The sequence below is a fragment of the Lepisosteus oculatus genome, chromosome 10 (assembly GCF_040954835.1).
Source record: "Lepisosteus oculatus isolate fLepOcu1 chromosome 10, fLepOcu1.hap2, whole genome shotgun sequence".
Lineage (NCBI taxonomy): Eukaryota > Metazoa > Chordata > Actinopteri > Semionotiformes > Lepisosteidae > Lepisosteus > Lepisosteus oculatus.
In genome coordinates this window covers 11,170,124-11,185,689 of record NC_090705.1, presented here as the reverse complement: position 1 = coordinate 11,185,689, position 15,566 = coordinate 11,170,124, and the positions used below count along the sequence as shown (strand labels likewise).

At 35.4% G+C, this 15,566-nt stretch overlaps 1 protein-coding gene across 2 annotated transcripts in view; it reads left to right on the top strand.

The window, feature by feature from the left end:
• The window catches only part of col14a1a (collagen, type XIV, alpha 1a), a 106,427-nt gene that overhangs the window by 74,506 nt on the left and 16,355 nt on the right, over positions 1 to 15,566 (top strand). For both annotated transcript variants that reach the window (XM_069194910.1, XM_069194911.1), the window contains exons 34-40: positions 2,590 to 2,748; positions 5,063 to 5,140; positions 7,598 to 7,684; positions 9,338 to 9,391; positions 10,916 to 11,011; positions 11,660 to 11,713; positions 13,746 to 13,799. In XM_069194910.1, coding sequence (XP_069051011.1) covers positions 2,590 to 2,748; positions 5,063 to 5,140; positions 7,598 to 7,684; positions 9,338 to 9,391; positions 10,916 to 11,011; positions 11,660 to 11,713; positions 13,746 to 13,799 — 582 coding nt within the window. The remainder of the gene's footprint in view (positions 1 to 2,589; positions 2,749 to 5,062; positions 5,141 to 7,597; positions 7,685 to 9,337; positions 9,392 to 10,915; positions 11,012 to 11,659; positions 11,714 to 13,745; positions 13,800 to 15,566) is intronic.

Sequence of the window (15,566 nt, the reverse complement as noted above, 5' to 3'; positions counted from 1 at the left end):
AATGCATCTGTGGTTAAAACGAGAATGCTCTTCATTTTTTCACAATTAATAGAAAACACACTCATGGTCTCCTACTGCATAAGAAAAGTTTATGTGTACAGCTTTTTCGAAATTTAAAAATTTTTTAGTGAGATTGACACTTTCAATATAGCTGACCTTGGAAGTAATGTACTATGAATTGTTATGACAGCTTTAAAAGAAGAAAACTAAATAATGTGTGCTTTAGGAAACAATATTTGTTTTCTGCTGAGCTTGTTATCTTATAAGTGAAGTTTATTAGTTTTATAGACATTTTAGTTTATACCATATCATTTTTACTAACCTTATGTAATTAAATTACTTATAGTTGGGTTGAAGAAGTAATTGACATTAAAATATTGTAGTTGTTGCATTTTTCTTTAGATATTATATTAATGCAGCATAGTTTATATTAATTCTATCGGGCATTGCAATCTAATTTAATGTCTAGGAATTACGAATCATTCTACATCATTATAAAAGGATGAAGTCTTCCTTTGTCATATCATAATATAAAAAAAATGATGATTTTTCTTTTTAGCTTTTCTTTGTTTGAAACTCAATTTTCTCCAAAGGTTGAACACTGCAAAATACATTTACAGTATGTCCTAAAAGGACTGATAAAAAACCAACACCAACAGTTAACTGATTTGGAACTATATTAGCATTAGTAAATTTAAGGCAGTTTTGAATAATTTAAAACTTCAGTGTATCCTATGTCTTTTTAAAATGAAACCCCTTTAATGTATTTAGTGCAAAAATAGATATTGGACTGACTCCTTTCAAAGGGCAAGAAAACTAAAGCAATGATAGTTTTTTGTTGCACGTCTTCACAGAAAGGAGTTTCTATTTCTAGCAGTTGTAATTTTAAGAAGATACCATTTTGAAGAACTTGAATCATGTCCAATAAAAATGCTGACTTTTGAATTCTTCTCTGCACTGGAAAGGAACAATCTTATACACAGACACAGATGTATCAAGAACTATAATACGGTTCAAGATGGTCTGTGCCTTTTAAAATATTTTAGAGAAAATAAACAAACTCATTCAGTTTCCAAATCATGGTACTCAAAGAGGTTGGGGGGGTTTGTTGAACACAAAGAGCAGAAAAAATATGGCATTGTAGAAAATGGATCAATGTATCATATTAGCAAATGAAGAATTTATTTTAACATTGGACTCTTGTTCCTCTGTTTGGTTCTCTGATTTTTTCAACATTTCACTTTTACAGTGACTTTACTTCAAAACCCAAACCACCACTCAGAGTTGTGATATTACATGCATTTAACATCATAATCCTGCTACTGCTTAGAAATGTACACTATGCTTAATTAGAAACATAGAAGTTAACTGAAGGTTCATAACAGTAAATGTTTCAGGAATGCGTAGCCATTAGTAATGAAGTGTTTTTTTAGTTTTTCTTAACCTATGAACTATAGAGTTGTTTTGTTCTACTAGAAGCCTGTAGCCAGAGCTGCCTTCAGCTGATGAGAATATTGACAGCTACACACAAAAATACAAACCCACTGAACTATAGAAAATTGAGTTTCAGTCCAAAAAACCATTAAACTACCTCACAGCTCTGACAATTTAAATGGATCTTGATATAGTTATAAACATTGTCTCACTTGATATTAACTTCAAAGTCATGTAACTGGACATATTTTATGACAAACCATTAAAAACTATATTCAGGCACTTGTTGTGTTAACCTTTACCTAACCAAGCTATAATATTTATTTCAGTATTTGTCGGAGCTGATCCTGTGGATAATGTCTGAAAAAGCAACCGAGCAATGGATTAAGTTGATAGCTGGTAGTGGCAATTACTTGTATCAAAATAGAATTTGGAAAGACAAAAAAAAACTGAATATAAATTATTTTAGACACAGACAAAAATTCAAGTATAAAACTAAATATGATTCAATGCATGGATTCGATCATCATATTGTAATGATATTGTATAAGTAGATCAAATGCTAAATATCATGTAATTCATCACAGTGTAATTCACTTGGAGGATGTTAAGGATCTGATATGTTGATTGTACAGCCCACGAAGATACAATACCTTCAGTCAACTAGTTAACTACAGCTATTGGAACTATAAAAAAAATCCATATCAAGTCATTTATCTGTTGTAACATTATAAAGAGAATCATGGCATTTCATTATCTACTGTATATGACAAACATTCTTACTTTTGTATTATTGTCATAGAATACTATGTTAGCCTTATCCTGTTGTAAATAGATCTTCTTAAGCCCCCACTGCTATCTTTAACCAGAGAGCTTTAACAACACTTCTTCTGAAGTTGTTGTAATTGCAACGGTTTTAAATTTGATTAGAAATGTCTTTGGCTTGTGGTGAAACAGAAAGCAGTTATGTCACATACTGTACAGTAAGCAGAGGATATAAATGATCCTTTCAGCTAAGCACACCCTTACAGTCACCATACTTTGACAGTTAATACTGTCCCTGACAAGAGTCTTTAGAGAATTTCTACACTTTCGATTCAGGTGTCAGGGAATAGGTTTGGCTTTAAAGAAACTCATCATCTGTCTTCTCCACAGCTGCATGTAGCTATCAGCAAGACCACTGCCAAAGTTGTTATCGACTGCAAAGTTGTGGGGGAGAAGCCTATTAATGCTGCTGGCAACATCACTGTGGATGGTGTAGAGATCCTGGGAAGAATGGTGAGATCAAGAGGAAAGAGGGACAACTCTGCACCAGTAAGTTAATACAAGTTATTCAATGTAATGCAGTAAATCAATACCAGTACTTTTCCATTCAATGGAATGCCTATAAACTCATGGAGGTGCTTTTGAGCTTTTGATTCAGGATGCTATTGTATCTCAAATACTAGAGTTTAACAGCATTTTGGAAATGTATTTATACTTACTGTTGATAAATGCCCCTTGGTCAATTGATTCACTTTGAATGTATTCATGAAATGTACCCTGGACTCTTATTTTTTTTGCTTTTTATGAACAATATTTTTCATTGCTAAATATCATGACAGATTAAGATTTGTTTTTTTAAAGCTTTTGAATATTATTCTTCTAGATTTCTAATTCAGGACACAAGAGCTTCAGTTTAGGAGGTGTTTATTGTTTTTTCTTTGCATATGTACTGAGCTTTTTTCATTTCATTATCTTTTATACTGAATGTCTTAATTTGTACAGTTACTTTTCGCAAACAAAGTATGAAATTTCATGTTCTGTTAATCCATAGCACATAAAATAGGATGTCATTCGTGGCAGAGAACATGCAGCAGTCTGGATGACAAATTATAGTATCAACATGCTAATTTAAATTGTATGCATTGAATTAGTTACTGTATATACCAAGACTAAAAATACAATATTGGTTCCACTACTCATTTGGTGCATTTTAATGCGTCATAGTATGTAATCCAATCTTAAACATTTAATCTTACCCATGTTTACATCAGCTTTAACCTAACAGAGATATAAATACATCTCTTTACAAAAAATAGTAAGTACTGTATAGGATAAATCAACCTCTTTTTGCATGAAATACATAGTATTGTTTTTAATTGATATACAGTAGTACCTCACCTTGAAATATTGTATAACAAACTCAAACAAGCACCATATGAGCCTGCAAACCAAGGAATAAATCTTAACAGCCCTATGCAAAGAATTTAGAAAATGCAAAAAGTATTATTCCAAAGAAAAAGTAAAAGTAATATTTTATTGATATTTGTTAATAGTACAAAGTAAACTATTTTGTATTAAAGTGTGTATTGAAGAAATCACTGGTAAAGTGTGTTGCATATATTCTTAAATTAATAGTTATTGAATAGCTTATTTTGCATGATACTTCTTAAGAGAACATAGATTTTTTTTCTTATCGTGCTTAATTATGGTATTCGATTCTGGTTCTTAAGTGCATTCAGAAAATGAAAATGAAAAGAACATACTTTGGTTTTGGATTCAAGTCTCTTAGTATTGAATTTGATCTGAATTAAGATATGTGTTTAATCTAATTATCAAATTATATCATGTGTTGTTGTCTTTTGTTTGTATCAGGGGGTACTGTGTATGGGAAATTGCTTAAAAGTTGTACCTAAACTGTGGGCCTCCAGACAGCTCAGCCAGTGGAGGTACTGAGCTCTGAACACAAGTTAAACTCTGTGGCCCAGGTGTTGCGAAGGTGTTGTGTCAATTCAAATGGGTCATGCCACTGACTGCACAACTAATAGAGCTCCACTGGGGCAGGTTTGGGATTAGTCAGACAGGGCTATCTCTGTTCTTGGTGAAACAGTGCGTTTTCAATGTCACTTAGGGATGTGGCACTCCTCCAGTCAGTGCAAATCATCCAGTAAACTGGTCTAGAGCTCTCAGTGTGTCAAAGGATGAATTCCTAAATGGGTGGGCAGGCTGGAGGAGTACAAGAGGCTCAGTGCTGTGAACCATGACGTTATGGACAACTTAGTAATTTAGTATCTAAAAAGCACATCTAAAACCCAACTGCAGTTGTAAGATATTTTGTGAAAGACTACAGCATTCTCAAACGACAACATGTGATAACGCAAGACCTGCTTTATTAAGTTTTATTGAATTAAAGGCACAAAAAACAGGAGGTTCCAGGTTAAAAGTGGTTGCTCTGCTTATGTTTGGTCTGTTTCTCAAGGTGATTGTTGGGGATATTTTTTGTTAGGCCAGCTTTTGTTTTTAGTGTACATCAAAAACATTTGATTTAAAGTAACTCCTTACATTCCCTACAGTTCTGTTAGCATTTCTAGCCTTATGGTAATAGCACTGAAAAAGGTAAGGTGTTAGTGTTTTAAAAAGATGGTTGTTACCATCCTGTTCTGGATAACGAGAAGTGATAATTAATTTCACTTTCTCCCCCTTTCCTCATTCTGTCTGTACATCATTTCATTCTCTTCATAATCAGTTTTAAAAAAACATTTTGTATTGTTGCGTACAGTATGGTAGACTCAAAATAGTGTGCATGTTTCTTTGTCTCCTCGGTATTTATCCTCCGCTGATCTGTTTGTGTTCCTGTGTCCCCCAGTTCCAGCTTCAGATGTTTGACATAGTTTGCAGTACATCGTGGGCCAGCAGGGATAAGTGCTGTGAGCTCCCAGGACTGGTAAGTGGGAACAATGTCTGCAGAGATCTGCAGCTCAGTGGGAGGTTCCTTCACAAGAACATCCTGCTAGTTTCATCAGACAGTATTACAAGAATAATTTATGCAGTGAAAGTCAATAGGGGTTGAATTTAGAAACTCGCGTGAGAGTAAACATACAGTAATCTCAAATAGACACACATTTTCCTTTACTTCACTATACTGTACATGTTATCACTAATGGTGCCATTTTTCTTTTTAAATGTATTGTGATCTTATGTGGCATTCTGTATGTTAACTTTTACTTAAAAAATAGTTCTAATCATTATACAATGCTATCCCAGTGTACTGTGACCTGTTTATTGTTTGAATCCTTTTTGATATAGTAAGGTTGTGGTTCACATTTCAAACATAAAACAGTTCTATTCAAATGTTCCCAAATAAACAGTATGGAGCACGTCAATAAATTCTTTCTATACTGGAACTCGCCAGGTTAGACACTGGTTCAAGTGGGAAGCAACACCAGTTTGTGTTGGCTCCAAAGGAAGGTTTATGCTGGAAAGTGGAAAGGTTTCAGAAATAAATGTTGGATGAATTGAGAAAAGGTAAAATTCAAGCTGCGTTTTCAAATGAACATACTGCAGAGACTACTGTACATTGTATGAGTTGCTTGAACACAAACTAAAACATTTTCAAGATTAACTCCAGAACAGGCTGTTTGAAGAACAAAAAGTGCCGTATCAAAGAATCTCTTTTATTTGCTTCATGACTATAAGAATAGCGAATCCCACTGTGTTATAATATTATGAGCACAGGCAGAGAAATTTAAGAAGAAGAATGTAAGAAACGTTATGAGGAGGTCATTTGGCCAATATAACCATATTGGTTTAAGCACTGTGAAGATCAACACAATCTTAAAGCAAGCATGGGGTAGCTGTCAGTCTTGAAGAGCAGCCATCACAAGGGTTTCTGTCTGTGGAAAAATCAAATCATGAAGATTAAGATATTTTTAAAGCACTGTTTTCTTGTAAATGGGAAAAATGCCTCACAATCCATAGTTCTTACATGTAAGGACTGAATTTCAAGAAGTGAGTAAAGTTACTGTAAGCCTTGTTGCCTTTTTTGAACATTTTCTGTAGTTAAAATTCTTACCATCTAATCTAAAATATTATGTCAATTTTCTTATATCAAACCTGTTTTACTATCTGAAATATAAGTGCTTAGCAATTTGAAATGTGTACTTTATAGTAATATACAGTACTGTAGTAACTGAAATGCATAAAGACTGGCAAATTATGTATTTTCAGAAAATGATACCATTCTACCCCCTTCCCTTTTCCTAGAGATGTGCGATTTGAGGCATTTTTAATTTTTAGGAGGAATACAGGAAAATAATGTGTATAGTTTATTATGTTGCATTTTAAATGGAGAAGCTCTGCAGCCTTCTGTCAGATCAAAAATGCAGTTGGTGGGTTTTAATGAAAGGTAAACAGAGGAGCAAGCCTATGAATTTTAATAGAATCTCAAAGCACACACACTGATTATTTTTTTTACATCTTTGTACTCAGATATTTTTAACTTTAAACTATAACATACAGGCCTTATGAGTCCCCTCTTCTGACATTTTATCTAAACGTAAAATCCCCCAAATGTGACTATATTCCAAAAAGTGTACCATACATTACAGTTTAATAATAATAATAATAATGATGGGTGTCTGGTCAGGATTCTGGCTGCCAAATTCTGAACATATTTTTATTCCGTTTATTCAGTGTGTCATTCAGTATAGTTTCTAAATGTAGGTTATTTATAGATTTCAATGTAAAACAGTTGGAATGGTGTTTCCTACATGTATAACACATGGTTTATTAATTTGGCATTAAGACTTTCATTACACGACAGAACACAATGCAGTCCACCCAATAGATCCTAGCTCCTATATTATAATGGGGTAACACTGCATTAAGGTTATTGCATGGTAATGATCATGGTCTTGCAGTATACACTGTATACTTTTAGGTAGTTTTCATAATGTACAGTACAAATTTATAAATGTGAAAGTATGATGAATTATATTGTTCTGGGTGGCAGTGATATATGCTATATTAATACTGGCAGACAAATGCAATAACAGTATAAACAACCTTAAGCATGCAAAACATATATGTAGAGTACAGATTATATACAAGAAGCTCTCTGTAGAAACCGGTAAATTTTTGTATTTTTACGAGGGTTTTGTATTTTTAATCCTGAGTAATATTTTCTCAAGCTTTTTTTTGGAAAATGTGCCAATCACGACTTCCCAAAAGTGATGGAATTTGCGGAACATTTCCGGAACACAGTTGGAACATTTGATCTCTTATTTACTCCGTGTCATTGTGTGTGGTTTTTATCATCATCAACTAAACCAACTGGTGGAAAGCGGAGAGCACGGAGAAGGCAGATTCACTCATGTGTGTCTGTGTGATTTGTGTGTTGCAGAGAGTGGAAGAGAACTGCCCAGCCATGCCACATGCGTGTACCTGCTCTCAGGACAGCAAAGGACCGCCTGGACCCCCGGGAACATCTGTAAGGAGCTTCATACCCTCTGTGTTCGAGCGAGTGAGGCATGAATACACACTGCGAGAGCCTCAGAAATCCAGCTAGACCGTACTTTTGGTGTGACTGTTATTATTGTTGGATCATACATAGGTCTCTTCCATTGTTATTACTGGATATAGGCATCCTTTTCACTTCTCTTTGAGCTCCTTCTGGCCTTGTATTGTTTTTTTAACAAGTGGAAGAAGGAAGAGGGGAACAGGCGGGGATGAACCAGATCAGGGAATTTAGAAATGTCACATTAGTGCAGAGTATCGATTCCATCTGGAATACAGTGTCTGTTTTTTTAAGCCGATGGGGGAAACGTTTTAGAATACTGAACACCTGATGGCAAGAAAGGTGAATATGAATTGAAATAATTAAGCGTGATCTGTTTTATAATATAGCTTCATTTCTTACATATGTTCACACATGATTAGTTCCGAGCTGAGTTATTTTGAAGTTGTAAACAGATTTTGCCACATTCCCCTTATTGTTTTTGTAATAATATCCCTACACTCATGAGGTGTTAGAGCACTTGTACTTTCAGTACTTTCTTTTACTCTCCATTCATCCATCCATTTTCCAACTTCTACTTCTGACTCGGGGTAAGGCTGCTAGAGCCAGGCAGTGGGTGCAAGGGGGATACACCCTGGATGGGACGTCAGTCACAGACACAGACATGCACACACTCACACCAGGGCCACTTTCACCAAAGCCAATTAACCTATAAGAGTGTCTTTGGACTGTGGAAGGAAACTGGAGGACCCAGAGGAAATCCAACATGGGATAAATATAAATATTCGACATGCGTAGCAGCCCAGGTCTGGGATTGAACCCAGGACCCCAGCACTGCAAAGCAGAGCAGCATGTCTAACCACTATGTGATCGTGCTTCCCTGCCAGTACTCTTAATATACAGCTAATATAAGATCTATAGCAAAAGTTTATATATGTAAATACAAATTACAAGGTCTGTTTTATATCACAGAGTAAATATACCCTTGTTATTCTCTTTCTAAAGACCACTGCTGTTTTAACAACTCTATCTATTCAGTGCTCTATAACCCATTAGCCTAATTGATTTGTTATTTATTGATTTTTGCTACATGCTGAAACTTTATGATTACTGACTTGAAAGTTTTGAAGCCCTCTGGGTGTAATTAATGTGGCTGCACAGAACTAACACAACAGGAAGAAAGACAATTATTCTAAAGCGCTTGCAGGAGTCATTGTAGTAACTTGCAGAGCTTAGTGCCTGGAGTTATAGTGCTGCTGACTACTTTATTGTTAAAACGACATCTGGGGTAAGGGTTGGCAAAATTGCCCTGTGTGGCTGAAGACCTAATGAAACAGATTGTGTGAGTTCATGAAAGAACTGGGACCTCATTACTGTTGCTGTTCTTAAAGTTGTGTCTTCTGCCATCTGCAGAGTGTCCTCATGTCATTGGAAAAAGGGAAAATACTGTCCTATGATGGCTGTCATTTAAGGTCATTTCACCCAGGCTCTTTCTTCAATGCTGTTATAACTTCTTTAATCCTTGGATGAATGGGGGAAAGTATCTTTATATAAATCCAGAACCTGGATATGCGGGCTAATTGGAAGTGTTCTTAGTGTTTCTCACTATGTGTGTCGGAATTACAGGGTGGTCCTGGTATCAGAGGCCCAAGAGGAGAACGTGGAGAACCAGGCTTAGTGGTAAAGTATATTCTGCAAGATATAATTTACACACATGAAATTCAAAACTGAAAAAGGCTGTAAAATATTTCCATATTAGTATGGGACCTTAAGGGATCATTATTTTATTCATTTCTAACATGACATTTTAACTATTTTGTTTTTTTACTGTATATACTGTATGCAGTAGCAGAAAATTATTTGAGCTGTTCAAGAAATTGAGAAGGTAACTCAGCAAATTATTTCTGACATTATTGTACTCCTGAAAGATGTACATGGGAGATTCAGGGTTATACTGACCTAAATTATTATAGTACATAAATGTAATGTAAAATAACACATATTAAAGTGAGTTCACACTTTAACAAAATCCTCACAATAGGCAATCATCATATTTCCTATGAAACCCATTCTCTGCTAATATTTGACAATTACCTGTTTGAAACAGCTGTTACTGTACATTATTTTCATCATCTGAGATGGTGATGTCCCTAAGGGTTGTCCCCCTTTGGACTAACAGACATCCAAGAAGTTTTTTACAATTTGGGAAAGAGTCATAGTCATAGGAACAACCAGGTATGTTCTCATTGTTCCATGATTGACCGTCTGGAATGACTCCGGGATTAAGGATTATAATAATAATAATTGCTTACATTTATATAGCACTTTTCTGGACACTCCACTCAAAGCACTTTACAGGTAATGGGGACTCCCCTCCACCACCACCACCAATGTGCAGCATCCACCTGGCAGCCATAGTGCACCAGAACACTCACCACACATCAGCTATCAGTGGGGAGGAGAGCAGAGTAATGAAGCCAATTCATAGATGGGGATTATTAGGCCATGATTGGTAAGGGCCAATGGGAAATTTGGCCAGGACGAGAAATGCCCTGGGATTTTTAATGACCACAGAGAGTCAGGACCTCGGTTTTACATCTCATCCAAAGGGAGGTTCCTGTTTACAGTATAGTGTCCCTGTCACTATACTGGGGCATTAGGACCCACACAGACTGCAGAGTGAGCGCCCCCTGCTGGCCCCACTAACACCTCTTCCAGCAGCAACCTTAATTTCCCAGGAGGTCTCCCATCCAGGTACTTAACTGGCTCACAGCTGCTTAGCTTCATTGCCATTTGTGAGTTACAGGGTGATATGGCTGCTGGATTAAGGCAGTCATGTCCATAGTATGGAAACTCATTAAAAAATAAAGCATTCTTCTATGATTTCTGTATACTGCCCATAATACTTGTTTTTATAACTGAAACTTACAGTGGCTGGAAAAAGAGGCTGTGACTGAATGGGCAGAATGTAGTAAACTCTTTAATGAACCAGAGGGTCTGTCAATGGCAATTAAAAGCCCTCTGAGCACTTTGTTACAAAGAGTGAACTGCCCCTTTTTATAGCATGTAATAGCGTTTAAACTGGTAAACGGAACTCCTTGTTTATGAAGTAGACCCTCCTTGGAACATGCTGAAGACTTACTTTTCTAGGCGATTTTCTACCGATTTGCAGGGTATCCTAATTTAACCTTTTCTCTGTGACAGGGACCACAAGGGCCTGCAGGAGACATTGGATTGCCAGGACCCCAGGGGCCCCCAGGGCCTCAGGGACCAAGTGGACTTTCCATTCAGGGGCCCCCGGTAAGACAGCTGTTTCCATCAGACAGGCCAGAACTGGCAATAAGTAAGGAAGGAAGGCCAGCCTACAGTTAGGGTTACAAGAGCCTTCCAATTTTGACTCTACTTCTGCTTCAGCTTCCATTTGAAATGTCATTATTGAGAATGTTTACCAAATCAAATGGGTTTTCTTAACACTTTTATTAAGACCCAGTTTTGGAATCACAATTCCTGAGGTGTGCAATAAAATGTACTTTTGGTGTTATGTCACAACGTTTAGACTGAAATAACATTCACTTTGTTAATGTAAAGTCTTAAGTGGAAATAGTTGCCAGCTGGGAAACTTATTTTATTAATTACTCTAGAGATGCTGGATAATGTTAAAGAATTAGAATCTGTCCACTGAGTTCTTTACTTGTAAGTGTTTTAAGCAACAGCAAAAAATGTGTGAAACCAGGATATACTTAATTTCGTTTTGAACCTTTGAAGCAGAAATTATACCATGCATTTGTTTTTACCAGCTTTTTTCTCCAGTACGCAAAAATAAAAAAATATATTTTTGATTGTGGTACAGAGGTGACCCTGAATTAGAAATTTCTTATTGAATTTTTAGATACCGTATGCTTGTGTGTTTTTGATTGTGAGGGTGATGTGTGCCTGACTATTTTTCAGGGTTCTCCTGGAGAGAAAGGGGAGAAGGGGGAAAATGGCCCACCAGGAACACAGGTAATGACACATTTCTAGAATTCACATCAAATTACATATTTTCAACATGTGAAGTGCACATTTTCAACAAATTTAAACGCAGTACCATTTCACCAATTCACATATTACCTGAAGAGTAGAATACTTCAGATATTATATTGTTTAATGCTTAGTTTTATACCAGTGCTTAACACTGAACAAGATATTGGGATGATAATTTTAAAGGTGTCATTTGTCACTCCCAACATCATAACCTCACGCTGAGTGCAAATTCTCTACATTGGCAGGGGGTGAAAGCTGTTATAGCACAACAGTGTACTTATGTATTTCCAACTGCTATTAGATGTTTACATACAAGTAGTTGTTTTTTTCAATACTCACATTTTAAAAAGAAATTAGGATTTAATACAGTGCCATCCTGAAGTTTTTTCTTCTGTCTATTTGTTTCTATGTATGAAATTGCACTGACACTTTTTTGAAGGTTTCATGTCTCAAGAAGTCCTTCCCTGGCAATTATATATAGCAGGTAAAAATAAAACGTTAGGAATTTAATTTTAAGTGTGAAAAATGAGTTCTCAGTTCTAACAGCTGAAAGCAAATATTTTTTGAAGGCCAAGAGACATGTTGCCTATGACCTTTAATGAGGGACAGCTTCTGTTGTTACACTGTGATAATTGTTTTTCTCACATTATTAACCTGTAGGTTTTACTTTTATTATTTTTTTATGTACAAAATGATTTGTAAGAAGCTCTTGATAAGAGATTATCTTAGAAAATTAAGAAAATAGTGATATGAACATTTATTTTTTAAATCAAAGTTTAACAGTGATATCACATCAATCTTGTATCCTAAGAAAATGATGTGAGTCATTGTAACATATTGTAACTGAGTTTATAAATTGACAAATGTTATGCAGAACTGTCCATTTTTACAACCTTTAGTGTGCTTTTCTTTTCTTTGCTTTTCTTTCCAGTAAAAATCTATCTGACATTTCTAAATGTTTAAGCTCCTCTATTCACAAAGTTCTTTCAGAAAAAAAACAACTGTAATTGGAAATGTATAGTCAAGATTGACTGAAGAATTATTAAAATGGGATAAGATAAGTTGTTATTTGCGAATTCCTTCTTAAGAGGTGCATTGTGTTCTGCCTGACAGTTTTAATCTGTATTTCATAGAGAGATACATATTCACTCACATGTGTCTTTCCTGTTTCCTGTTGGTAGCTAGAAGCAAACTGATCCGAGTTTCTCAAACAGCTGTTTTTTGAAAGAAGCCTGGGTATTCGCTTTAAGAAAATGTCTGGGTTGGCTTGTTTTAAAAGTACTTCCTTCTAGTTTCTCTGGTTGGAGTTCCACTGCTCATTCTCAAGAAGTCCGAGGGGGTGTCTTTTGTGAATTTTTTCAAAGACTTCAAATACTTCAATACCTTACTGATTGAATTGCAGGAATCTTTGGGCAGAAGCAGTAACAAATTCAGAGATACATTTTGTTATTTTGACGTATTGTAGCAAACATTTATTTCTAATATGGAGTTGATCAAAATATTTGGACTATTTTACGCACAGTAGTGTAATACAGTATGTTACATCCGTCTTTCACTGTTTTTTCAATGCATTAACTCCAGTAAAGAACATCTGCGTAAGGTACAGTATATTTTATGAATGGCATACATGTATTATGTAATTTTGAAAAAACTCAACAGAGTGCTGTCAGTGTGTTTTCTAATACACCTGTCCTATAAACTTAAAGCAGCATTACCAGGAAATTATGGCCACATGAACTCTTGGTCTTAATTGAATTAAATGCAACCAAAAAACATGTGGGTATGAACAATATTTTATGCTCTATTCAAACCCCCGTTTTACAGGCCAGAGGTACATACAGTGCTGACGGGAGGGTCACATTTATCTCATTCCAGTGAAGATGTGGCAGAAGCTGTCCCTGGATGCTACAGTGGAGAAATAGTATACAGTACCTTACAGTGTTGTCTGGTACCGATTTAAGAAATTAACTTCTTGTTTTAAACGTTCCTCTTTCTCAATCTTATCTTTCAGGGGGTCCCCGGATCAACTGGGTCTCCAGGAAGAGATGGCATACAGGGTCAGAGGGTAAGATTTCGCTACACCCTGCAAATACAGTACATGTCACACAAACTCAAGAGGCCATTATGATTTCTCTAGGTTCAAGAGCCAAGGCAGTGCTAAGGAAATTGACAGGACAGGCACACATTTGTCCCTAAGTCAAGATATCAGCACAGTATAGATTTGTTTTGTTCATTATTTATTCATTTTGAATAGAAAATAGCTTTTGGTAGGTGAATCTAGATGATTCATGCTTGCTTGCTAAAGAGAATTCCCCTGGAAATAATTTGAAACCTTAGGTGTTTTAGAACTAAACTTTTCTTGTTAAGAAAGAAACATTTTAAGAATATTTTACCTTTCAAAAAGTGTTCTACAAATACATTTTGAAATGAAATTTGAAATTAACCCAATGAGAGTTAAAAAAGAATAATAATCTCTAAGAAAATGGGGACAAACACTTTAAATGGTTCCTATTTCCCCTCAGATTAACAAAAAATTTAACCTTAATAGTCACAATAATTACACAGTTTAGTTTTCTCCATGTCTGTTTTGAATTAAATAATTTGGAATACAGTTGTACTTTACAAAAAGCAACATAAAAGCACTGACGATCATGTGCATTTGAGCACAGTAATAGAACAGTACTTGAACAGATGCCTTATTCCTTGAGTATACAGTACTTTGAAAAAGGTTGTGGCTTGAGAGTTTCCTAAAGAGATCAGTCTTTTTCCTGATTTTTTTCTCTCTGACTTGTAATGCTCGTTATTCCCCTGTGTTTAATCTTCACTGAAGAGCTGCTTTCTATAGGAGCATGCTACAACATGTTTCATTACTACAGTGTTATCTTATCTCAGCTTTCAATATTTATTTGATATAATAATAATAATAGAAAATGTGCTAGCATTAGGATTTCTAACACCATTGGTGTCATATGTGAAGACCTCAATATTAACCCAATAATGTACAGTTGTATTAAGCTACATCAATTTATTTGATCTTATATCTGCCTGTATTTTGTCCTAGAATGTTCTATGACTGCATGTTTCCAGTTATTTAAAATACAGCCAGTGCGAAGTGTACTACGTGGTCTTTGGTAGAGTAAGTTTAGATGGAAAAGGCTCTCCATTCTTCCTGTTCTTTCAGTGACATCAGTGTTGCCATTCTGAAGGTAACCTTGATTTAGGCACACATTGTTCCAAACCCTCTCTGCCCTTAAAGAGCTGTAGGAACATAAAAGAACATATTTTTGATAACGGCAACATTGATTAGAACAAAGAGAGTAACAGTGCTAATGCATAATTAAATGAATCGTAGAGCTGGTATAACAGTAAGCTTTTAGTCTCCCTGTACTCTTTTTCTTTTCACATCAGTGCTGTTGAAGAATTTCTAGAAATTCATAATGAAAAGGCATCATCTGAAATAACCGATCATTGTTAATTATGGGTGTGGAATTGCCTTGGGAGGCATCCAGACTTGAGTAAGAATAAACCAGCTGCCTTATACACTCGAAAAGGTCTTTTTGTTCATTAAATGACTATTAATGTAAATATAATTCTATTGCCTTTATGAACCAAGGTGAACTGTCCTCAGGCTTTTTATTTTTAAAACTTGCTCAGGTTTAAATTTACTTTCGGTTCTGACATTTCACTGCATTGTTCAAATTCTCAGCAGATGTTAAAACTGTATATTAAAATAACAGAAGGGTTTATTGAGTGATTATTGTAATGTTAGTATTGTATTAATTGATTATTGTAATTTTGTTGTTCTTAACCATCCACTTTCTGACTGCTTTGA